We start from the raw sequence: 25,121 nt of genomic DNA, 5'->3' as shown, positions 1-25,121 counted from the left end.
TTGTAGATGAGCGTTCGGTATATGTCGAAAAAGAGCCTAGATGATGGGTGAAAATAGATCATGGGCTTAGAAAGGCATATACGGCGGCACACAGGACTCTTGCATGGAACACTTAGCGAGAGGCCCCACTGGGGATGGAGAGAACCAGTGTCGAGACAAAAGGGGAAGGGAAGGAGATATGTGGAAGGAGGGTGTTTAAGAGGTTTTTGAGGGTTGCTTGGATTTTGGAGGTTCAACTTTGGTAGATTGGTAGAGGGGTCTGCCTCTGTGTGCGGAAGACAGTCAAAAGCTTAATGGCTGCAAATGGAAAAACCCACTACCATTTAGAGTAACCAGCGTAAGGAAAGTCCAACAACAAGGCACACCCTGAGAAAAAGGGTCCACTAATTCAATCTAGTTTCGGTAACACCACTGGAGTTGCCGTTTGGGTATTTTTCAGCCTCCTCTCGAGCCTCCATGGCTTATCCCAAGGCTCATGGTCCTTTAAAAGCATATTCTCCAAGCCAGGGGAGAGACCCTCGCTTATCACCTTTGTGGATAGATATGCTGGCCCCAAAAATCACCACATTTGCAGGAAAAAACGAAAAGGCAGCCTCTCATAGGGAGGGCCACAAGACGCTGGGACGGTTAAAAAACACCCTTAACTTTGGTCCGCTTCGGCACTGCGCTCCGACCAGGGCTACATCCAGCGAATCACAAAGGGCGTGGAGAGAAAGGAAAAAAGACCATGATCTCTTTTACCATATATAATGTACTCGTTTTCCCCACCTTGACCTTCCCTAGTTAAACCACCTCACTGCTTTTCTTAACTCTATACCTTTTCTTTTCCAGCTATGCGAAGGTATCTATGCGACAAGCCAAGCACAGCGTCTATCGGTAACCCAGCTTACACAGCCAACGAGAGAGCGCCACATAGAAATACACTAAAAGCAGTAAATCTTAAAGTAGACTCCTTTTGACATCACCTGGCGTGGAATTCCCTTGTTTTCAAGACGCTTTGGGCTTGAGGCTCATCACCAGATAGGCTGTCTCCTTCGTGAAAAAATACCCGATCCTAGATCTTTTTTTAGCGAAAGCCTCTGACATGACATCATAGCTGGGAACACACCAAGGGGTCTTTTTTACAACTCTAACCGACCCTTTTTCATAAAAGGGTCTTTACCAAAAGAAACACGCCGACTGCCGGGCTATGTCTATTGTATCACAATGTAACCCAGTACCCTAAATTGTGCTCATTTCTCGCTTCTTTTCTTAGCAAGACCCTGTTGTGCTTACACAAGCTCGCGCTTTTTTTTTTTTTTTTTTTTTTTTTCCCGTCTTGTATGCCCTTTCGGACCGCTGTATATCTTCTCACCGTTTTCCTGCCAAAACACATTGTCATCCCACACATCAGTGTTTTCTTACAAGCCTTCCCTGTTATTTAACATCACGATGGTTCTCCCGTGGTGCTGTGCCGTTTTACTATGGTGTTCTGCGGTGGCAGGTGCAACAACAAGCACATCTGCTTCATCATCACTGCTGCGGTCAGCATCATCCAGCTCTGGCTCCATCCTGGCTTCTCTGTCTTCGTCTACGTCTGACCCGGTCGTGACTATTCCTTTGAAGGCTAGTAAGGGTGAAAGGTTTTTCAATGCATACGTGCTGGATGTTGCGGTGCGTCTTGATATTCTCCAGCCTGACTTGTGGATACCTGATCCAGACTATATGAGGTATTGTACGAGCTCGAACTCGTCTGCTCTGACAGTGCAGAATGATACTTCCGCTTCTAGAACGTGCCTTGGACAAATTACGTCCCGGTACGGTGCGTTGTATGCTGAAGAAACCGCTACTTATAGTGATTATTCTGACGGCGACACAACTACTACTATCCAGGTTGTTGATCGTCTGGAAAACCCCGTCTCCATTGCTTATCCGAATGGTATTGTGGCTGAAGGTGAGGTTGCTATGGCCGATTTCATTATCACTGATAATGAAGACTTCACTTACCTCTTGGAAAAGTTCCAATTCGTCTACGTCAACGACACCAACATGATGGCTGGTGGCTTAGGCTTGTCCAATAATCCACGGGGTACTGGTATCCTAGATTACTTCTTGAACAAGGAGCTTATTTCCAGCCGTGGCTATTCTGCTTTACTCGGCGCTGGATCTCTAGACGACGACACTTATGGTGAGCTATTATTAGGCGGCGTGAGCAAGGACCACTTTATTGGCGACTTGTATTCCTTCCCGGTATTGCCATACGAGGGATTGGACTCGGTCACTACACTCCCTACAATTCTTTTAACTGACGCACAGGTGGTGAATGCTAACACTTCCCAGTCAGTCTCGCTCATGTCTGGTGATCCAGAACCTGTGCTTATCGATTCAAGATTATCCTTCAACTACTTACCGCTAGAGGTTATTATTAGACTTGCACTTCAAACCAACGCATTTTACAACAAGGAAAACGATGAATGGATTGTCAAATGTTCCGATGTTGAGGATAGTAACGCTGAGTTCCACTACAAATTTGGCCCATTGACCATCAAGGCTCCGTTAGCATCGTTCTTGTACGGGTCGCTGAAAGACACTTCATTGACATTCTCAAGTGGAGCTAAGGCTTGTCTACTTAACGTTAGCCCATCCACTTACCTTGGTTACAGCTCGCTAGGCCTTCCCTTCTTGTCGCATGCATACTTCGTTATGGACAACGACGGAGGGAATGTCGGTCTTGCTAATGTCAATTCAGACTACGCGATTGGCACCAAGCTATACACGGATTGGGATACAGCCACGTCAGTTCCGTCGTCCTCCCTGCCAAGCGCATCCTACAATCCATCTGCATCATTTATCTCCTCGGGAAGTATTCCATTCGCTAAACTGCATAACTACACTCAGCTGGAGACATTGACCTTCCACTCAGCCAATTCCAGTGCTGCGGATGCCATCTTAACGAGATACTCTCTTGCATCCATTATTTCTGGTGAGGTTGTCGTATCTAAAGATTCGTCATCTACGGTAGGCCCTGCCACCCAGTATACTTCCAGATCTTCATCAGCTACGGGAGCTGCTGGCCCGGGTGTCAAGCATTGGGAAGCTGCAAGCACAGAAAAGACCGTCATTTACGCGTCGCTTCTACTTATAGGTTTCCTTGGCGGAGTTATAATATGATTGATGCGTTTATTTAACTTCAATGCTGCTTGAGCTCAATGGCGTCACTGCCAGACTCTAACCCAAGTTCGTCAGGGCTGATGCGGGAATAGTTGTGTATCCATTACTGTTCTGCTTCGTGGACGCTTCTGTCTCTTGGTATCTATAATAATTGTACCATAGTATGTCGAGAAAAGTAATCACCAAACCGACACAATTGAGCGGGCTAAGCCTGTCTCCGAATAAAATCAGACCGAGCATAATTGTAAGAAGCTCCTTAAATATACCGGCAATAGATAACGTTAAAACCTGAGCGACAGATAAAAGCTTAAATTCGCATAAGGTCATCATGAATGCTAGGAATCCAGGGACCACCATCAATCCTAGAACTCCAGCAACTCCATGGATTGCCCATATAGGCAGGGAAACGAATGCTGACCACTTCTCTACCACGAGAGCGGTTAAAAGTAATATAACAATCATTGAAGGCGAGATGTAAAAGATCGTCAGTATTGGATGCTTGGTGTAATCGTTTTTCTTGAGCAATAACTGGGTGAAAGACCAGCGCAAGCCAGAAATGGCAGATGCAGCCATCACTAGCACAATGCCAATGGGGTTGTGGTCGTCTTCACTGGTGTCTTCAGAAGGAGTGCTAGACTGTGGCTTCTGGGTCATCATCATTACTGACCCAGTCATGACTACCACAATAATTATTAAACGCCAGTTGAAACGCTCTAAGCGGAATATTAGACCAAAGATCAAAACAAATATGAGACTGGACGTTTTGAGCATGGTATAAAGCGATAATGAGATGTAGCTGAAGGAAACATTACTCAAACCGATATCTCCAGCCGATGTGAACCCACACGGTAAGATTTGACGGGCATAGTTGCCTGGTGATATAGCCAAGGAGGCCCAGAAGTTTGATATCGATCCGTTGATCGTGGGACGAAGCATAGGGCGGAAATATAGCACCAGTGCAGACATGCAAAATAGACATAACTGGTGAAATGCTGTAACAAACAAGGGAAACTTAAAATCAAGCCCACTTCCAAACATCCACTTGTTATAAACCGAGATTGACATGGAAAAGAAGTACCATCCTGCAATGTATAACGTAGGGCTCTGGTTAGGGTCTGAAGATTGGAACGGACGTCTTTCCGCCATTATATGAAGTAGTATGAATAGGCAATGTGATGGGAGCAGGCCCCTGGAAGGTTATAATATGGTGCTGGTGAAGGCAAGATGTGTCAGTTAACGATTGAACTGGACCGGATTAGGTAAATGTCGAGAAAGGCGGTTACTGGTGTGTTAGATGAAGGGTGCACGACTGTAGGTAAGAAAGACTATGTAACGGACATAGCTGGGTTTATAGTAAAGAGTGGTTCGTAGTGTATTGAGATAACTAGTTAAGGAAAGAAGGATGGGAGATGCCATCCTTATATAGTGAAGACATTGGATGGCAAGCAAGTAAGAGGGTCATCATCATAGCAACTATAGGAATCTGGGCAACAGGATATCATCATGCCTGCATATAGAGCATGTATTCCAACACCCGTTCTTAGCCTGTGGCCTAAGATTCATTTGAGTTCGGGTAGATATGGCCTGTATCAGTGGAGCGTCCTTATCAAAAGTAGTCTGTAAATGTTCGTATAGTTGTTGTTAAGGATTTGGGACATTCGAAGGACCACTTAAATGATTGTCCATGACACTGAATTTTGAGCCCAAAGCTTCGTGAAGGGCGTAACTGTCTGATGATGAATGACAGTTCTGATTCCTTTGATTCTTCGACGATTATTTAAGTCACATATTGATCGTTCGTTCGAAAATTGACTTCTTTCCTCTTGGAACCGTCTGTCCTCTTGGGACCGGTTGTCCTCTTACTTTCGCTTTTCCACTGGGATAGAGTTTGTTACTCTATATCCCACAGGCACATCAACGAGAACCTAGACATGTTTGTGAGTGTTGCAACCGTATGGTCGGGACGCTCATGGTGCTCAAGACATTACATCTGGGTAGAGACACCTCATGACAAACTGGTTGTTATCTCTCGTTGTAGTACCACAGCAGAGTATTTATTTTATCTTCTCTGCTTTGTCCAAGGTTGTCGCGGATTTATTGTAGCTCGGCGGTAGGGTGAATTCCCTTTATCTTTGTTGCGCAAGAGATGTAGCTAGGTTAACAAGTATCTGGCTTCTTCAGATAGTTCTTTGATGAAATCTTCCGTAGGACCCGTCCTTCTATATTTGCAATTGTCCCAGGTAACCTGCTGTTTTCTTCCTGACTTCTTGTCTCGCAACTTGCTCATGTTCCGTCATAGCCGCCTTTAACAAATAATCTCTGAGTACATTTCTATGTTGTGTCTTCAACGCGACTGGCCTTGTTCACTAGTAATCCACTCTTTAAGACAGGTCTCCTTCTTATGGGAGTAAAGCCTATTTGATCAGCCCAAGGTTGCATGCGTAGTCCATTTAGTGTGTCATTAGGGGAAGTCTCTGTTCAAGGTTTCGTGGTTTAGTTCCTTTGGGATTAGTGAAATCAGGTCCAGCTAACTTTATCAGTTCAAAGTTCGACATCGTTTTGTTTAAGCATCCATGTTAGTTGTTAAGGACCAACGTTTAATTTAGCTGTTTCGAACTGTATTGCTGGCTGTTGAGTTCCTTGGTTGAGAACCTGATTGACTGTTGTGCCTGCTCTCACTATCCCCTTTTTCTTTCTATGGCGAGTGTGCTTGTCCTGCTATCCGTTAGGTTTCATGCTCGAAGTATAACTGGGGGAACTTTGGTGACTCCCTAACTCTCCAGTTCAACCTATTAGATATTGCGGATGTGTTTGAAGTCTTTTGGTGAACTTAAACCCGTTCTTAACATGCTTTCCTTTCCTATGATCATCACTTCAAGTGTGCAATCCTTCTTTGGTTCTGATTAGTAGTGATATTCTTGTTATGTTGTTTTGGTTCCTCTTATTAGGGTTGACTTAAATAGCTGCATGGAAATCAATGGTAAATTGGCGACCTTCGGGGAGGTATCTCCCTCATATAGATCTGAAAGTGAGAACAACACATGAATTCCCCCTTTCGCCAATTTGGCACCATGCGCTTTGAATAGTAGTCTTCTTGTCTAAAACCGTTCTGAACTCACCGACGATGCATACGCTGTCCTGCTAGCCGGGACAGTACTCGGAGCTGTGTTGACTTCGTCTCTCGAGCCTGCCCTCTAGGCTTGTACTCTCCTAAACCGGCCAAGATTCATGGAGGTCCCCACTCTCACTACTTCAATGTCTTTTTGCATTGTGACTTCCCTGGTATCCATTCCACCCTGTCAGAGGAAGATTTAATACCAGCCGCCAGAGAAACATCCTCCTTAACTTTCCGGGGTAAGGAGGTCAAAAAAATTCTGGACGAAGTCAGTGGGATGGCTTGCTTAGGACTCTAAGAACGTCTTCCTAGAATTGTGCGTAGGCGTTGGTGATTCTGTCAACTGGAACTGGACTGTAAAGAGTCAAAATGTTGACTCCACTTGACGCAGTTTCTGCGTTCGCTGTTTCGCTGTTAGTAGCATTCTAACACATCTCCAAGATGTGGTTAGTGGTGGAACCTGGTATAATGTGCTTTGCTTAGCTTCATATACTTATTACTGACGGGCTTTAAGTGTCAATAATAATCCACCTATTATCTAAAGGGACGATCGACGGAGAGACCTGTTCTCCTTTGGTCATATTTTGCTTTCAAATCTTTCGCAAGTCAATTATTAAGATAACGAATAAATGGCTTACCTTTTAACGATAGTGGGTCTCTATTGTAGACTCTCTTCTATCGAGCGAGAATGATTGAGGAGTACCTGACCTGGTAGCCATATAGTCCAGCGGCGCTTATTAGAGTACGCTCTTTCTGGATAGGAAACACGAGCTTAAGCGGATTTTCTTTCTTCGCTTTTCTTATGATGTTGGCGAGTTAGAGCGAGGGTTGGTTTGTCAATAATGAGACATAATGGAGCGCCAATTATGGTCTGAGGTACCAAAGTAAGGTCACCTTACCATACATTCCTGGTTTCTAATGAGAATAACGAAGTGCCAGTCATTATCTACCTGTATCGTGGTACATTTGCCGGTCAATGATAATGTAATTTCTTTACCCTTGTCGCTTTAACCTTCAGTGAGCTCGTGTCTCATGGATGTCGAAAATGCAGCGATCCCCCTTTGGCATCAAGTGGGGTTTCTGTCCAAGCTGCTTGTGGAAACCTCAACTTCTAGCTCACATTTCAATGATGTTATTTCAATGATGTTCTTGCTCCAGAACTGGATGGCGCTTCAGAGCTGTTTAGTCTCGTTGCTTGGCATAAGTATACTCTTGTTCATTCATACGAGACGATGCGTCGATATATGATCAAATATTCCGGCCCTAAGTTTAGCCATGAACCCAGTTGGGGTTGTGAGGTGAAAAAAAAAAAAACAGCTTCACACTCATGACGCTTCGAAATGCCAGTATTGTGGTAGAATTGCAACGGTGACTCAGTAACATAGCTCTGTTCATTGATTGTTGAGTTTCCTGAGGAGAATGTAGCATCTGTGGCCCAATTAACGATTTGATGATCTCATTCTTGGACGCGTTGGGCCATGTGCGTTCCTCGTATCCCAGCAAGTGTATCTTGCTTCTCCAAGTCTTTCTAATAACAGTGTCCATGTTAGTGAGCTTTACTGGCGATAGTCGTCCAGAACAATGCACAGGTTACACAGGTAAAAGTTAATAAGCATGGCACTTTGAGTTGCATAAGACTGGGAGTATTATCTCTTAGGCTGGAAGAAATGCGGAAAGACGGGGAAATTGGAGATTTGTCATCTTGGAAATGATACCAGTCTTGTAGTACAGCGTAGATGGTATGGACCTCGAGTCTGCATTATTATTGTAGACTATTCGGAAATCGGCCAACTGCTTTGTAATTAAGATAGATGTAAAGCAGATTTCTTAGGATGTATTTAAACTCTTGGTACCCTTTGGCCTTGGACTTTCCCGGTAAATGTCATAGTAGTCCTTGTATGTGGAAGTGCTAGACACCGATAAAGACATTGGAAACATCTATACTCTACCTTCTGTAATGATGGCTGGAGTAGTTGCATTGACTCAGTAATAACCAATCGATGTGTAGGCTGAGTTTGTGCAAATGTGTAGAAAAATGAGTTTTGCTTCTTTAATTTTCTATCACAATTAGATTGTTCGTCAAATTTGTGTCCATGTCCTCGACTTCTTAGAAGGGCGTTGCTTTGTCAACGTCTCTCCTTCTTGACCTTTAGGTTTAGGGTTAATGATGCATAGTCGATGATGCATAGTCGAAGGACTCCAACCGCTGAATGGTATAGGGCTCTTCCACCTGCAATGCAGAGATGACAGTTATAAAAGTTCTCGCCTCACAAGAGCTCCGGGAAGTGAAAGATTCCTTACACAAAGACTGTTGTTCTATTGTGTTTTCCAAGATAGATGCCTTCCCTATTATCAGGGAACTTATCCCGTTTGCTCTTGTGTTTGTGGGTACCACTGAGTTATTGTGGTTCCTCTCTGTCTAATCTCTGTTATGTATGCATGGAGTTTGCCTTGAGCCTTACGTCTAGCGTGCTTTGTTTGAGACTTCCTGACTTTAAAAAAGATTTGTAGTCTCGTAGATTCATATGTTGTTCTTGATGTCAGGGCCCATTGTTGTTTATTCCCAGCTAAGCACGCTAGTCTGTTTGGAACGTATTATTTAGTTGTTCTGCTGTAGTCATAAGTTTCCAGTCCGTCACTGATGAACACCTGAATTTCGTAAGCCTGAACTCTTCTCTGTAGTAGACAAACCGTATAGTCAATAGTCAATAGCTTATGTTTGATATGTTGTTCAGTGTTCAAGTTCTCAGCCACTGTTTGCTGAGGGTCCAACTGTTGGTCAACGAGCATGTTAGTAGACCATTGCTTTCCCAATCTATTCTTATCCGAGTATGGTCAATTGGGTTCATTAGTTATGATAGTCTTGATCTTCTTCGTTCTTCGGTAGAATGGTTCAATAGTCTGAGGACTCTTGCTTCCTTACGACGATTGTACACAGAAGACGTCATGGTAGTCTGAAGACCCTTCAAAGTTGATCAACTCTTGATGGCGCCGAAGCTAACTACCATCTTTATAAAGATGTTAGATGAAGGGTGCACGACTGTAGGTAAGAAAGACTATGTAACGGACATAGCTGGGTTTATAGTAAAGAGTGGTTCGTAGTGTATTGAGATAACTAGTTAAGGAAAGAAGGATGGGAGATGCCATCCTTATATAGTGAAGACATTGGATGGCAAGCAAGTAAGAGGGTCATCATCATAGCAACTATAGGAATCTGGGCAACAGGATATCATCATGCCTGCATATAGAGCATGTATTCCAACATGGTGAGGTGGACACGTGATATCGATTGTAGAAAATCAACAGAACAATCAACCACAAGATAATGGGATTTTCAAAATAGGCAGTTTCTCCTTCTCTGGATCGAACGAATATTTTTTCTCCAGTCGTTTTTACCTCAAGTCTCTCGGTTAACGATGTATGTGTCAGAAAGCGAGCTTAGGAACTCTTGGCTTTTGTTTTGAGGTACTGTGCGATTGAACAGCGCTTAGTGTGACACGTATGAACACGTATGAACCAATGGGCACGAAATTCCGAAATTTGGAGGTGCTCAATGCAAAGGACTGCCTATATAGAGAATTGTGATTTTTTTTTTTCAAAACATTACAAAGCACGCTGTACGTATATTTTTGGTGAACGCGATACCCAGAAATGCTGCATGGCTGCAAAACCTAACGAGCCGTACTGGTTATGGGAAAATGGGGTAAACTTAGAAAAGAGAGTGGGATGGTCGTGGTGATAAAGACGTGACAGAGGGTCAATTCAGAAAGTGTTTAAAAACGAAAGATGATGTCGATATTTAGTGTCTCGATACACGGTGTCTTCACAACCTAGGTAGAATGGACTTTATCTTCCGTGGGGTAGTACTTTGTGGAAGCTTTGCTATTTTAAGGGGCCAATTAGAGTGGGGGTTACGGGAATAATTGGAAAATTTGATAGATGTAAAAGATGTTGAAACCATCCTTTGGTAGGTTTCTGGGCATGAAATACAATAGTTGATGCCAATGGAAGCAGTCTAATTGTTTCTGGATTGGGAAGTCACTGTTTTACAAAAAATGATGTGAATCTTCCAGAACGAGCCCCTTGCAACAACTAGCCTTAGGCTATTTTGCGCCATGTTTATGATCTGATTTGTGTAATGTTCCTTCCGGAAAGCTAATTAGCGGTATCTTTCTGTGAAAGACTAAACCTTATTTGCTTAGTGCTACATACCCGGAACGGATAAAATACCTCATGTCTGGGAAAACGTCCGTTCCAGAGGTTTCGAGTTTTAGGAAGGAGCAAACAGGTGCTCGTTGATTTCTTCAGGTTTTGTTCTGCTTTTACTTGTTGGTGTTTGAGAAGCGTCTATGGGGAGTTTCTTACTGTTTTCAGCAACTTATTCTACGCTTTGTAACTCAAAAAGGCGCCTGGTAAACCAGTAGAATTATGTTAATCTCAAACTCAGCAAACCCATTGAATTCGACCAGAGCGTGGTTGCAAACTATCCATGCTGCTACATTACGTCATTGGCTTACAGTCCAAGCGGGACCTTAAAAGACTAACTTAAACTTCTAATCGGCATTAGCGGAAAACTCTTGCACTTCTGGGTGTCTTCACGGCACCGGCAATTACCAGGTACGCACATAGTATATATTGTCTATGCTGTGCCCTTGCAATCCACTTCCCTACAATCAGTAATACAAGATCTTCTAGATAACAAGTCCCAACCACACGTCACTCTTCATACAGAAGAAAACTCTCTGAAAGCTTCCATAGAAAAAACAACCAATTTAAACTACATCCCTGTGCCTCCTCCACCAACCATTCACCTCTACCTCCACCGTAACCCTCCATTCCTACACTCCCACTTTCTCTCCACCACCTCCCAATCTGGCCCACCGGCCAATCCCAAAACCCATTCAACCCACTGCCATTTCTGCAAGAAGACCCTGTTCATCGCCAGTACACATTCTGTATTCCCCAATCGGAAAACAACCTCCCCCTCAACCTGCCTAATCTGTATAATGCGAAAAACTCCATAGATGCTATTGTTGGTGAGAAGCTTCACTTGCGGTAACACAGCTAAAAAAAGAACAGGGGCATCGTGGGGCCTTCTTCAAGCAGAAAAACAACCACTTTTTCGACTCAGAAACAACAAACTCTGCCTTGTCTGATTTCCATACATAGCCACCAAAAAGGCCCTTCGTCTCACTCACCATTAGCTGTTTGTTCTCTGCTCAGCCAGTATTGTCTGTTTTTCGCACCCAAGCCTTGTTGTGCCACGAGTGGACAACTGGTAGTTATGTTGATGTAGAACACCATAAAAGTAATAAAATTTAAATAGAAGGCCTTTTCTTGTACTGCCAAACACAATTCAAAAACAGCCGGTCCACATTTTGCCTTGGTGGTGGAGTTACTTACCCTTTTAGTCGAGCTTCTCTCGCTCCCTTATGGAAATCGCCCTGCAGGTGTCTCTTTTCCACCGAACAGTGGTAGCTACAACACTCCCCAGTCTCCAACTCACCATATCCATATCGTTGAATTTCTCGGCAGATCTTTTCCACTCATGAGCCTTGACGACCCGCTGTCTCTTCTCCACGCACAGAAGGTGTACTTCACCCAGAGACTCAAGGAGATCACTGCTATCGGTGGTCTTTTTGCTTTGGTGCTCGATAAGCAAACAGAGGCCTTGCTCCTTCGACTTTTCTCCAAGGACGCTTTGCTCCGCATTGTCACTACCATTGAGAATATTGATGCTCCCAGGAAGCTCCAGCAGTTTCTCCAGGCCATTTACCTTCTCGAGCCGCTGGTGTATAACCTCAATTGCATCTTGGCCGATGTAAAGGTCAATCGGTATAAGATGGGCCACGGCTTGTTTGTGCCTTTCTCCCAGTGGGAAACAGAGACTCTTCGTTATTTCCAGTCGACAAAGTTTATCGGAAGCCCTGAGGTTGCCAGCTACTTTGGCGGTGACGGTTCCACGGCTTGTTTCGTCCAGGCGTCTATGTTTCCGTTGGAATCGAGAGTTTTCCTTACAGGAAACGTTCCTTACAACTCCATGCCTGTTTACTTTAATGATAATTGCAGTGAGTTGGTTTTACCTCAAGTTCGGAAAGCTGCCAAAGCCATTGTCAATGCTATAATTGTGGCAGAAGAGTACCCACTTATACGTTTCTATGCCCTGCCGAAAGCCACCCACCAGGCTGCTCGTTTGCCTGAACTTATAGCCGACGAGGTCCAGCGCCAATTGGACGACTACCTTCGTGCTAACACAGATTACCCACCAAAATCGTCTTTGGAGAAGCCTAGAGCTATTCTCTTAGTCACAGATCGTTCCATGGACTTGTTTGCTCCACTTTTGCATGAGTTCTCGTACCAGGCCATGGCAATGGACATTGTCGAGAGCTTGGAGAGAGAATGTGTCTACAAGTATTCATCTGAGAACGAAAAAGGTGAACAACAGGAAATGACTTCTGACTTGGATGCTGAAGATGACGACCTCTGGATCTCTCTTCGCCATACGCATATCATCGAAGCGTCAGAATTAATCATCAGCAAGATCAATGATCTTATCAAGAACAACCCTATGATGGTGGACCGTTCGAGAGCCAAGACATCTTCTGATTTAATGTATGTTGTGGCTCACTTGCACGGTTTCGATGAAGAGCGTCGTCAAGTTACCTTGCACAAGACATTGATTGACGAAATCTTAGATATCAATGCATCGAGAAAGTTGGCTGAATTTGCTGCTGACTTTGAGCAGACCTGTTGCGCGGAAGGTACGTCTTTTGAAGGAATCCACAATAAGAAGTTGCATGAAGACTTGATTGTTTTGCTCGCTCGTGAAGATTTGCATGTCAATGACAAGATGAGACTCGTCCTCATCTATGGTCTTTATCGTGGAGGTCTCGCGGAGTCTGACTTTGTGAAGCTTGCCAAATTCATCGGAGTCAAGAACACCCAAATTGTTTCTCTCGTCCTGAGATGTTTTTACAACCTCCACAAACTCGACTTCCCAATTGTGAAGAAAACTGTCAAGGATAAAAAGGTCGAAAGGCAGTTTTTCCACACCATCAACAACGAAGGTACTTACAACACCTCAAGATTCGCACCAGGTCTAAAAAGAGTACTCTACAATGCTGCGAAGTACGAATTGGACGAAGACTGGTTCCCATACTTCCGTGATAAGCCAATGGCCGAGGATGTACCAAAGGGCAATGGCCTCAATCCAGGCATTGACAAGAACAATTCCATTCGTAATCCAAGAGTGAAGGCATCATGGGCGCCATCTGCTTCAAGACACGGCTCGGCACCAAGAAACAACAAAAACAAACAAAGGATCTTCTGCTATGTGGCTGGCGGTGTGACATACTCAGAAATGCGGCTGGTGTATGAGCTCTCTCAGGCTCTCGACAAGGACATTTACTTGGGCTCAGAGTCGGTGCTCAAGCCCCGTGACTTCTTAATTGGTCTTCAGAACATCGACGGAGTGAAGCAGCCGGACCTGCTCGAGATTCCTCTCTACGACGAGATAACAAGACCCCGGACGCGGGCGCCATCGTATTTATTCGAGGTACCGAAGCCACCCTCGCAGCCAGCAACTACTGCCGCCCCACGTCCATCCACCTCTGCAACCCCAAGCCAACAGAACGTCAAACAGCCACCACCACAGCAATGGGGCCAATCCGGGTTCGGCAGTGCCAGTCCAAACCCAGAATTGCCGCCCGACACGGTTGGTTCGAATACTCCGCTGCACTATCAGAAGCGGACTAACCAGTATACTACGGATCTAAGCGGAGAAAAAGAAAACCGCACCAAGGAGAAAAAGCCGTCCAGATTTAAGAGATTATTCAAGTAAGCCAAGACAATATGGTTGAACAAAGCTTGAACGGCGCCGCGATCGGTGAAGCGGCTGATAGAGGGTCCCAGGGCACCAACAGAACAAATGAACATAGGTTTCCAAACCACGGCATGAAGATATACGAAGGATACGGGGAGGCCACCCACTGGCCTCGTCTCCAAATAAGGTATGATGGACCACAAAATAAAACACTAACAAATCTAGGTTTTCTGCTCTACATTAATTCGATATCACTACTCTTGATTTTTCCATTTCTTGGTTCCACAGTGCATCTGTCACAAATTGACCTAAACACTCGTGATCACAAGATAGTAATTTACCGTCTGAAAAAATACCGTTCAGTTTCTGCCAGCCAAAACCGGTGGTGCAGGGCTGCAGTGCCGCGCTGCTGAGAAATATAGCGATATTACTAAGGCAAAAAAGGTTGCACAATTTTGAGAGGCCGCAACACCACTTATTCTTGTCAAGCAACACATCTTCGTTTCGTTTCTTCATTTTTCGTGTCGATAATGGAACAAGTTGAGATCTTCGACGCTGCTGTCTTGCCCAATGCTTTGGAGGGCCTAGCCAGGTTGCCGTCTCTTGCCCTTGGTGAAAAATCGCTGTCTCAATCGCTTTATCAGCTGGCATCTCATCATGGCAATGCGTCGGCGCCTTTCTACCCAGGCCCAACTTCCTGGCTTTCGTGCCAGTGTGCTGATGGCTGGGGGCCTCTTTCTGCAAAGTACAATGACTTGACACCTTGTTTCCTACAAGGAGTGTTGTACGTTGTTGCTGGTGTGCTTATGGTGACTATCAGTACCAAGCAGCTCTACACCTTGTACCAGAGGAAGATGACGTCTGGAAACAAGGCCAACTTGCCTTTCTACGTGAGACTTGCGCTTACGGTATTGCAATTTGCCTTTTCCATTTCGTTGTACCTTTCATATGCGGAGTCGTTTGACATTATCAAGTTTGGTTTGGTCTTGAACATTGCCTCGCTCGTGTTTGCCTTCGGTCTTCATTACCTTGAGCACTTTAAGGCTTCTATTTCGTCTGGTGTTTTGCTTTTCTACTGGCTCTTCCAGATCTTCTTTAATCTTGGACGTATCATTAACTTGAACTTGAGACATGATAAGAAGAACAACTTCTTTGCCGTCTCCATTTTGGCTGCTGTGAACGCTTTCTTTGTTCTCGTTCTTGAGATCAACTTCCCACCGCTTTCCAGCCAGCCATACTCGAAGCAGCTCAGTATCGCTCCATACGATAAGGCTAACATCTTTTCTCGTATTGCTTTCAACTGGATGGCTCCATTGATGAAGAAGGGTTTCTACCAGTTCTTGGCTGAAAAGGATATGCCTTTCTTGCCTTCTGAGCTCAAAGCAGGTGTCGCTGCTGATAAATTCTACCACTACTGGAATGCTAGTGCTACTCCATCCTTGTTCTTCACTTTGGCCAAGGCCTTTGGTGGTCCTTTCTTGATTGGTGGTGCGTTCAAGGGTCTTCAGGATATCTTAGCTTTCACCCAGCCTCAGTTACTTCGTCTTTTGATTAGTTTCGTCAATGACTATTCTGAATCCTTGAAGAAGGACGACCCAATTCCTCTCACTAAGGGTTTGATGATCGCTGCTGGTATGTTCCTTGTTTCTGTTGTCCAGACTGCTTTCTTGCATCAATACTTCCAGAGAGCATTCGACTTAGGTATGAAGATCAAGTCGTCAATGATTTCCGTTATCTATAACAAGTCGCTTGTTTTGTCCAACGAGATGAAGCAGCAGTCTAATACTGGTGACATTGTTAACTTGATGTCTGTTGACACCCAGAGACTTCAGGATTTGGTTCAGAACTTGCAGATCATCTGGTCTGGTCCTTTCCAAATCGTCCTTTGTTTGTACTCCTTGCATGGCTTGTTGGGTAACAGTATGTGGGCCGGTGTCGCCATTATGGTGATCATGATTCCTCTCAATGCTGTTATCGCAAGAACAATGAAGAACTTGCAGAAGACCCAGATGAAGTACAAGGATGCTAGATCTAGATTGATCAGTGAGATCTTGAACAACATCAAGTCTCTTAAGTTGTACGGCTGGGAGGATCCATACATGGAGAAGCTTAAGCATGTCAGAAATGAGCAAGAATTGCGTAACTTGAAACGTATGGGTATGTTTGGCGCACTCTCGACCTCTACTTGGAGTTTGACTCCAATCTTGGTCAGTTGTTCTACTTTTGCCCTCTTCGTCATCAACAATAAGGACAAGACTTTGTCAACTGACATTGTTTTCCCAGCTTTGTCTTTGTTTAACTTGTTGTCTTTCCCATTGGCCGTTGTTCCAATGGTTATCACCAATATTGTTGAGTCCCAGGTGGCCATCTCTAGATTGACCAAGTTCTTGAACGGTAGTGAATTGCAGTCAAATGCTGTCACTAAGCTTCCAAAAGCCTCGTCGGTTGGTGATGTCGCCGTTTCCATCAAGAACGGTACATTTTTGTGGTCCAAGCAGAAGGGTGAAGAGTCTTATAAGGTTGCTTTATCCAACATTAACTTGTCCGTCAAGAAGGGTGAATTAGATTGTATTGTTGGTAAGGTCGGCTCCGGTAAGTCGTCTGTTCTTCAGTCTCTCTTGGGTGACTTATACAAGCTTGACGGTGAGGTCAAGGTGCGTGGTAAAGTGGCTTATGTCTCGCAGGTGCCTTGGATTGTGAATGGGTCTGTTAAGGAGAATATTTTGTTCGGTCACAAGGACGAACCAGAGTTTTACCAGAAGGTTTTGAAAGCATGTGCTCTTACTGTTGACTTGAAGATTTTACCAAAGGGCGACAGAACCGAGGTTGGTGAGAAGGGTATCTCCTTGTCTGGTGGCCAAAAGGCAAGACTTGCTTTGGCTAGAGCTGTTTACGCTAGAGCTGATGTTTACTTGTTGGATGACCCATTGTCTGCTGTTGATGAACATGTTGGAAGACACTTGATTGACCATGTCTTGGGACCAAACGGTCTTTTGAAGTCCAAATGTAAGATCTTGGCTACAAACGCTATTCACGTCTTGTCCATTGCCGACAACATGCACATGGTAAAGGATGGTAGTCTTGTTGAGCAAGGCACTTACTTGGAGATCATGTCTCAGGAAAGAAGTCAGTTGCGCCAACTCATATTGTCGTTTGGTAAGAAGAGAGGTGATGACTCTACTGTTCCCTCCTCGTCTGCTACTTCTGTTAAGGGTGGTAACTCTGATTTGGATGACCTTAAGGGAAGCGGTACTCTTGAAAGTTCTGAGAACTCCTCTGATTTTGAAGTTCTGAGTTTGAGAAGAGCTTCTGACGCTACTTTGATTACTGATGAGGAACGTTTGCTCCGTCTGACTGATGAGGACGAGGAAGAGGAGGAAGATGAAGACGCTGAAGCAAGAAAGGAGAAATACCAACAGGGTAAGGTCAAATGGGATGTTTACAAACTGTACGCTCGTGCCTGTGGCCCTGTCAGTGTCCTCATTTTCTTATCTTCCACTATTGTATCGATGACGTTTAACGTCAGTTCAAATGTCTGGTTGAAGCATTGGTCTGAGGTGAACACTGAAATGGGATTCAATCCTTCCTTGGTCAAGTACTTGGGAATCTACTTCCTTTTGGGTTTCGGCTACTCTATCAGTATGATGTCTCAAATGATCGTCATGTGGATCTTGTGTACGATCAATGGTTCTAAAAAGATGCATAATGATATGGCCACAAGTGTTTTGAGAGCTCCTATGTCGTTCTTCGAAACAACACCGATCGGCAGAATTTTGAACAGATTTTCCAATGATATCTATAAGATTGATGAGGTTTTGGGACGTGTCTTTGCCATGTTCTTCACCAACAGTGCCAGAGTGTTGTTCACCATACTTGTCATTTGTTACTCTACGTGGCAGTTCATTTTCATTGCTTTGCCATTGAGTGTCTTGTACGTCTACTACCAGCAATATTACTTGAAGACCTCGAGAGAATTGCGTCGTTTAGATTCTGTTTCGAGATCTCCTATTTTCGCAAACTTCCAAGAATCGTTGAACGGTGTCTCTATCATTCGTGCTTACGGTCAGGAAGACAGATTCAAGTTCTTGAACCAAGCCAGAATCGATAAGAACATGCGTGCATACCATCCATCCGTGAACGCCAACAGATGGTTGGCTGTTAGATTGGAGTTCTTGGGATCTTTAATTATTTTGGCTTCTTCCGGTTTGGCTATCTTGACTTTGAAGTCTAGTGGTATTAGTGCTGGTTTGGTTGGTTTGTCCGTGTCTTATGCCTTGCAGATCACACAATCGTTGAACTGGATTGTCAGAATGACTGTGGAAGTGGAAACTAACATTGTCTCCGTGGAAAGAGTTCTTGAATACTCCGAGTTGACTCCAGAGGCACCTGAAATCATTGAAGACAATAGACCACCAGCTTCATGGCCTGCTAAAGGTGAGCTCATTTTCAAGAACTATTCTACAAGATACAGACCAGAGTTGGACTTGGTCTTGAAGAATGTCAACCTCAAGGTGAAGCCACATGAGAAGATTGGTATTGTGGGCAGAACAGGTGCTGGTAAGTCTTCCTTGACGCTTGCATTGTTTAGAATTATTGAAGCTGCCGAGGGTCACATTGAAATCGACAACCTCGATACTAGCAAACTTGGCTTGCAGGATGTGAGACATAACCTTTCCATCATCCCACAGGACGCACAGGTCTTCGAGGGAACTATCAGAGACAATTTGGATCCATCTGGTGCTTACACTGACGAAGCCATCTGGAAGGCATTAGAATTGTCGCACTTGAAGGATCATGTCCTTAAGATGTATGAAGAAAGAGATGCTGAAGAACAAGATCTGGATAACGCCTTGGACGTCAAGATGTCCGAAGGTGGTTCCAATTTGTCTGTCGGTCAAAGACAATTAATGTGTCTTGCGAGGGCCTTACTTATTCCATCCCATATTCTTGTGTTGGATGAGGCTACTGCTGCAGTTGATGTGGAGACCGACCGTGTGTTGCAAGATACCATCAGAACTGAATTCAAAGACAGAACCATTTTGACTATTGCTCATAGATTGAACACTATCATGGACTCTGACAGAATTGTTGTTCTTGAGCAAGGTGAGGTTGCGGAGTTCGATAGCCCTGAAAACTTGTTGAAGAATAAGGACTCCCTTTTCTACGCTTTATCTAAGCAGGGTGGTCTCGTGGAAGACGATGAGGGCGCTGAAAAAGCCGAATGATTAGATTTATATTAAAAAAATAATGCTATTGTATTTGTTCAATTAGTGATCACTTCTCTTTCTCAAAGAGCTTATATAGTACAACGGATAAAATTGATCACGAGTATCGACTTCACAAGTCGAGGCTTTTGAAATAGTATCCACCACGTCAGTGTTAACGTTGTGCAAAAGATTCTCCTCGTTGAACTGAAGAATGCTAAGTAATCCCAGGTCACTTTCGACATCAACTGAAGCAACAAGCTTATCTTTAGAAACCGCGAAGTCAATCAACAAGTTTTCTGTCGTAAATGTCTGCTTGTGATTGATAGTTAAATCTTCCTCAATTACGAATGTAATTATGCAATTTGTGTGCTCGCACAAAACGGCAAGAATGTTCTGTTGCCCAATCTTGAATGTCTCGACCTTAGCGATAGAAATTTCACGCTTCAGGTCTTCGTTTCTAAATCTCTCTGGAGGAAGATGGAAGTCGGAAAGATGAGGCTCGATGTGTGTACGAAGGTCCACTGTGGCAAGCCTCTCACCAGTATACCAATTCCACAAGGCAAGATAATCATCTCCTCCGCCACTAATGAGAAGATCAGTGTTGAAAGAAGGAATATGCAAACAGGAGACGAACTCTGAGTGGCCAAAGAGCCATTGCTTGGCCACATAAGACTTTGGATAGTTAGTCACTCTGATGTGTTCATCACGGTCACCAGTCAAGATGTATTGCTTGTTTTCATGTTTTGAGACAAGCACGTCACTCAACATCGAAACATGACCTAGAATTGGTTGCAAAGACTTCTCGTCAACTGGTGCCTCTTCATCAATGAGAATGCTGTAGACATCACCGAACTTGTCAGCCACAATCAACTGAGAGTCATCAAAGGTGGTCGAGATAGCACATGGTCTTTTTGGGAATACCTGCCTTTTCACCAATGATAAGCAATTGTCATTGGCGGTATCGATTTTGAAAATGACTGCAGCCTTGTCGCTGTCAGTAGTCCCAATGATATACTGTTCGTTCCTGGTCAAAACCAACGATCTTATGTAGTTGTAAATCGTGGGAGCGCCTGGACCTGGCACGGGAACCTTTGGTTCCTTTTTATTAGTCTTGGCCTTCTTGTTAGGCTGGTCTTCACTTTTGAACTTGTTCTCCTGGACGTCCTGCAACTTGACAGTGTCTGTCCAAGAACCTATAAGGGCGCCGTCAGCTAAACGGAAGGCGTAAAGACTATTCGTCACAGTTGCGAACAATATTTCGCCAGTACTATTCGTTATGAGTTTCTGAAATGGATGTTTCATTATGGCAAGAAAGGAGTGTGACAACTGTAGGAACTATATTCCATACTTTTTCAGTAGATGCCTCATCTGTCCGGCATATAGTTAGCGGCTTTGGATTTTGCAGCCAATTCCCGTCCTGATCAACTCTTAGGAGCTCCCCAGTTCCAAGGAAATTTCTTTGATGAACTGGTAGGTTCACTATCGCTAGGAGCGTCTTTATCCGGGATAAACTTCTGAGGCTTCCGAGAGTTAGAAAAGTATTGGTTAGCCTTTTCAGTTAGCGATGGAGGTTGCTGCTTGTTAAACCCAGAAAAGAAGCTACCGAAACTGGATTGGGATGAGTCCTTGGAGTTGATAGCAATGTGGAGTGGGTCATGGAAGTTGAAGATAAAGTCATCGCAAAGCGCATCCCAGATTTTGAAGTTTTTAGTGTTCAACCATGATTCGATAAATGCTTCGTTAAAGGTCTTTAAGCTTCCAAAATGCTTGTTCACTGTGATATCAAATCCAGGAGGAGTGGACCTAAATTTGTTGGAGTACTGGTGGAACCTCATTGTCGAGAGTAAGCTCCGGATGTAGTCTTCAAATTGGTATCTGATGAAGTCGTCACTTCCCACAAAGGCGTCTTCGTTACTATTGGAATGAAGGAGACCTTGGATAAACTTCTTATCGTAATGAGAGAGCAGAAGCTCCTCTTTCTTACCACAAGGGTAGGTGAGCTGACAATTATCCAAGTTAACAACCAAATCAATTTTATAATGAGGAGCCTGATTCAATATTAACATGTTGGAACAGCCAACCATGAAAGACGAGGAGTTAAGCTCGTCAAACTGTTGTAAAGGAAGGTAGGGGTTCCAGAATGACCCTTTCGTATTGAAGATTTGTAACGGAAGACCAAAGAATCTAGCCATTGACAGTCTGTCATTAGTCTTAAGGGAAGTTGGTCGTGACAAGGGCGAATGTTTCTCCGTGTAATCACTCAAGGGGCATCCGGAAAGGTCAAGATGATGGTGAAGGTCGGGTATCAAAGCGATTAAGTTGTTTTGAAACTGAGTCAAAAGCTCGAGATTGTTGTTCGAATACACGAGGACCCTCTTCTCAAGCAAGAGAGCCTTTAAAATTATGAGTACGCTGGACTTGTAAGTAGAAAGGATGCTGCGAAGATTAAGGTTAACGAAAAATTCATCCTCTTTCTCGTTCTTTTTGTTTTCCAAGAGGGCTACCTCTTCAGGGATCTGAGGTTTCAACGTTTGCTCGTCTTCCACGAGCTTAAAAGTTCCGTTCAAATTGTCGAAAAGGTGTTCTAAGATTTCGGTATTATTGAAGTTCGTTTGCTGGAAGTATGAGTGAGTGATGATGGATAGCTTCTCTTTGATCTTTGTGAAAATTGGCTGTTTCCTGGTGATCACCACTACTGCTTTCTGTACAATTGAACGAGTAATGTCTTTGTTTCTCTCCAACTCTTCGGTCGAGAGGTCTGTAGTCTTGACCTGACGTACACAAGAACAGCCAAAAAGCGTTTCAAGATGGTTTGGGTTGCCTCCAAACTGTTCAAAGTCTAACTGGTCATCCAAAGAAACCGAGTTCCCAAAGTCGTATATAAGGTTGAAATTGGAGAACGTTTCCTCAAACAAGTGGGAACCATCTGGAAGCGCCTGAAACGATAGGTTCTTAAACAACTTGCCATGCGAGTTATAATCAACGTGGTAGTTTGACTTCCACCATTGCACTTCAGGACCTCTTACATGGTGGAAGTCCACAAGGCATAATGCAAAAATCATATCATCTAGCTTGGAGAGGTCGCTATCGGCTCTTCTTTTTGGCGACTGAACAATCGGAAGGTTCCTAACATGAACTGACAGCCTTCGGGACGATTTCGAGTTCCTTCTCGGCGTAGAAGGTTGTGTATCGTGGGAAGATGCTGAATCCGCTGTCACAAACGAAAGGCCCTGATGAGCACCATGTTCGGCACTATCAGCAGCTGGACGAGCTGAACTCAGGCCCAAACGCATTGGTCGACATACGAAATCGTCTGTCAGTAGAGTTGCAGCGTTGGAAGACAGCGGGTGTGGATTTGACGTTGTGGGAATCAGGGAGTCCGATTGAGGTCTCGATCTAGACCCATCAGATTGGCCAGATTGCGATTGAGTTCTGGTGATAGACAGGTCAGAACGTTTCAGGATCCGAAGAGGCCTTAGCGAGAACTCGATGTCTTCGTTGTTGCTCATTGTCTGGTACTGGTTTCTAAATTAAATGGCAATCGTTGAGACCAACAGACATCAAGAAAAAGATGGGGTCTCTAGATCTACTATGTGGGGCGTGTACACAGGCTAGACTGGAGGATTGAAGATGGAAGTCAGGATAACAACTAAGGAGAAGGTGATTGGGTGATTGACGATTATGGTTAATTTGTTTGTGGCCCTTCTCTTCTGTTGGTGGTTGCGCTGGTTGTTTGGCGGCGTCAAGGCTACTGGTGAGGCTGTTACGTGGAATTATCTCGGTATTGTGTAAGACTTGGCAGAAGGTTAAGCTAAGGGTTTGTGTAAGGCTACGAACGTAAAGAAGCTGCGGATGAGATGACGAGGTGGTTTTGGGATTTTGATAAAAGTATGTTATTAAGGGCTGGTTCTTGGTTGATGAGAGGATAGTAGCACTGCGTTTCGGACTTGCAGTGGCTTTAGTGCGATTGGGTGCAACAGGGTGCTCCATGGTGATGATATGGAAGGTTAATTGGAGATATGGCCTGAAGATTACTTTTTAGTAAGTTAGAACGGGGAAGTGGCCTGGAGTTGTTAGCTGCCCATTGGAGGTATTTGCAAGAGCACTATTGATAGAGCACAATGTATATGGTAACCACTACACCATCAGTCGAAGTGGGCCCCATTCCGAATGGCAATTGAGTCTCCAGTGATAACTCAAATGGGTATTTTCAGTGCTTTGACAACCCCAGTGGCCTCAAAACTCGGGTATGTAAGCGATAGACTTCCCTACCTGGTGATATATGACCAATGACCATTGCACCACACAACTCACATATTACGACCAGATCCACTCATATCTAACTTCTTTCACTCTCAATTGCTCCCAATTCTTTTCAACTGCCTTTCTAGCCCTCCCTATCCGACTCTGACTGCTCAATGGCTTGCCAATACTGATACCTGCAAGGTCAATGAGTTCACCATCGAGTGACCTTCCACGTCCCTCTAATAAAACGTCTTTTCCTTCCATTTTATGTAAAACCGCTTATGCCTCATTACTTCACGGATTTGACATTCGCCTATTCATGCCAATCTAGATTGCCTTAGTGACAGAGCCAGGTGCACACAAAACACTCAGTGGATGACTGCCAGTTTGCAACCAAGGTGCGATTTTCCACTCAGCAAGCAAATCACCACAAGTCGAGAACTTGTAAAGAAATAGTAAAGAATACAAAAAAAAAAAAAAAAAACAGAAAACAAAAAAACAGGCAAACTCAAACAGCTACAAACAAACCACATTGCCTTCCCGTTTTGTTAAACTACCACCTTCTTTGGTGCCTTTCTGGCCCTGAGGCTCATGTCCCCACGCAATGTGGTTATTCCTCTATATCGGCAAACTCCGTGGTAGACCCCAGAAGAACCCAATGGAAGAAAACAGAAGATACATATATCCCAGCCAATAGGGGAATTGAAGAATTGTCGAATTGTGGATTGCTCCTCACGTGCTGGCTCGAGATCGTCTCCGTATGTTATTCTTTGTCACTGGGTTAGCGTTTGTATATGGGGTAAAAAAGAGGGCCCTAGGCTCCCGCACCTCCCCAAATTTCCTCTTGCATGGAGGCCTTCCCCAACTAAGTATATATAAGGACAATAGCCTACCCACATTTTCCAGTTACCAACTTTTTTATTTTAGTTTAAAACAAGTTTCAATTGATTAATTATGGTTCTCTCTCAAGGCGACAAATTCCCATCCGGAATCGAATTCAAGTACGTTCCAATTGAATTGGAGACCCTTAACCAGGATGACGGGCTCTCCTGTGGCAGACCCTTGTCTTTGCCATTGGACAATTTGTTCGACAACAACAAGGGCTCCAACATCTTGTTTGTGGCTGTGCCAGGTGCTTTCACCCCTACTTGTACTGAAAACCACATTCCTCCAATCTTGGAGCACTTGAAGGAGTTGAAGTCCAAGAAGAACATCTCCACAGTGGTGTTCTTGAGTGCCAACGACCCATTTGTCATCAATGCCTGGGGTAAGTTGTTGTTGAAGCAGCAGAAGATCTCTGCCACTGATGGCTTGCCAAAGATCATCTTTGCTTCGGACCCTAACGCCGAATTCTCCCTGAAGAACGGTATTTCTTTGGACTTGACCTCAGCTGGTCTCGGTGTCAGGACCAACAGATACGCTTTGGTGGTCAATGCCGACGCCCACACTCTTTCCTACGTTGGTGTGGAGTCTGAGCCAGGTGTGACCGTGTCAGGCTACGACGGCATCGCTTCTGCCAAATTGTAAGCGCACCGCATATAGTATGAATTGACAATGCAATTGCTCTTCTACAACAAGTAGT

At 44.3% G+C, this 25,121-nt stretch overlaps 7 protein-coding genes across 7 annotated transcripts; 4 read left to right on the top strand and 3 right to left on the bottom strand. All coding sequences in view use genetic code 12, as the record gives it.

The window, feature by feature from the left end:
• Positions 1 to 1,431: 1,431 nt before the first annotated feature.
• On the top strand, positions 1,432 to 3,150 carry YPS7 (putative aspartic endopeptidase; the record flags this gene model as incomplete). The annotated part of the gene is made up of 1 exon (XM_025486300.1): positions 1,432 to 3,150. One exon carries the CDS (start codon positions 1,432 to 1,434, stop codon positions 3,148 to 3,150), a length of 1,719 nt encoding a protein of 572 aa, XP_025343850.1.
• Positions 3,151 to 3,207: 57 nt separating this feature from the next.
• CXQ85_002634 (uncharacterized protein) lies at positions 3,208 to 4,296 on the bottom strand (the record flags this gene model as incomplete). Its single annotated transcript, XM_025486299.1, has 1 exon — positions 3,208 to 4,296. The coding sequence occupies one exon, from the start codon at positions 4,294 to 4,296 to the stop codon at positions 3,208 to 3,210; it is 1,089 nt and encodes a 362-aa protein (XP_025343849.1).
• A 7,517-nt stretch (positions 4,297 to 11,813) lies between these two features.
• Positions 11,814 to 14,105, top strand: SEC1 (Sec1p; the record flags this gene model as incomplete). The annotated part of the gene is made up of 1 exon (XM_025486298.1): positions 11,814 to 14,105. One exon carries the CDS (start codon positions 11,814 to 11,816, stop codon positions 14,103 to 14,105), a length of 2,292 nt encoding a protein of 763 aa, XP_025343848.1.
• A 512-nt stretch (positions 14,106 to 14,617) lies between these two features.
• YCF1 (ATP-binding cassette glutathione S-conjugate transporter) lies at positions 14,618 to 19,312 on the top strand (the record flags this gene model as incomplete). Its single annotated transcript, XM_025486297.1, has 1 exon — positions 14,618 to 19,312. The coding sequence occupies one exon, from the start codon at positions 14,618 to 14,620 to the stop codon at positions 19,310 to 19,312; it is 4,695 nt and encodes a 1,564-aa protein (XP_025343847.1).
• Positions 19,313 to 19,354: 42 nt separating this feature from the next.
• CXQ85_002631 (uncharacterized protein) lies at positions 19,355 to 20,596 on the bottom strand (the record flags this gene model as incomplete). Its single annotated transcript, XM_025486296.1, has 1 exon — positions 19,355 to 20,596. The coding sequence occupies one exon, from the start codon at positions 20,594 to 20,596 to the stop codon at positions 19,355 to 19,357; it is 1,242 nt and encodes a 413-aa protein (XP_025343846.1).
• Positions 20,597 to 20,715: 119 nt separating this feature from the next.
• On the bottom strand, positions 20,716 to 22,803 carry CXQ85_002630 (uncharacterized protein; the record flags this gene model as incomplete). Its single annotated transcript, XM_025486295.1, has 1 exon — positions 20,716 to 22,803. The coding sequence occupies one exon, from the start codon at positions 22,801 to 22,803 to the stop codon at positions 20,716 to 20,718; it is 2,088 nt and encodes a 695-aa protein (XP_025343845.1).
• A 1,690-nt stretch (positions 22,804 to 24,493) lies between these two features.
• Positions 24,494 to 25,066, top strand: AHP2 (Ahp2p; the record flags this gene model as incomplete). Its single annotated transcript, XM_025486294.1, has 1 exon — positions 24,494 to 25,066. One exon carries the CDS (start codon positions 24,494 to 24,496, stop codon positions 25,064 to 25,066), a length of 573 nt encoding a protein of 190 aa, XP_025343844.1.
• Between the last annotated feature and the right edge of the window lie 55 nt (positions 25,067 to 25,121).

This window comes from Candidozyma haemuli (assembly GCF_002926055.2).
Source record: "Candidozyma haemuli strain B11899 chromosome Unknown D_2014730914, whole genome shotgun sequence".
Lineage (NCBI taxonomy): Eukaryota > Fungi > Ascomycota > Pichiomycetes > Serinales > Metschnikowiaceae > Candidozyma > Candidozyma haemuli.
The sequence above is the reverse complement of the archived record's forward strand: the minus strand, read 5'-3'. Positions and strand labels throughout refer to the sequence as shown.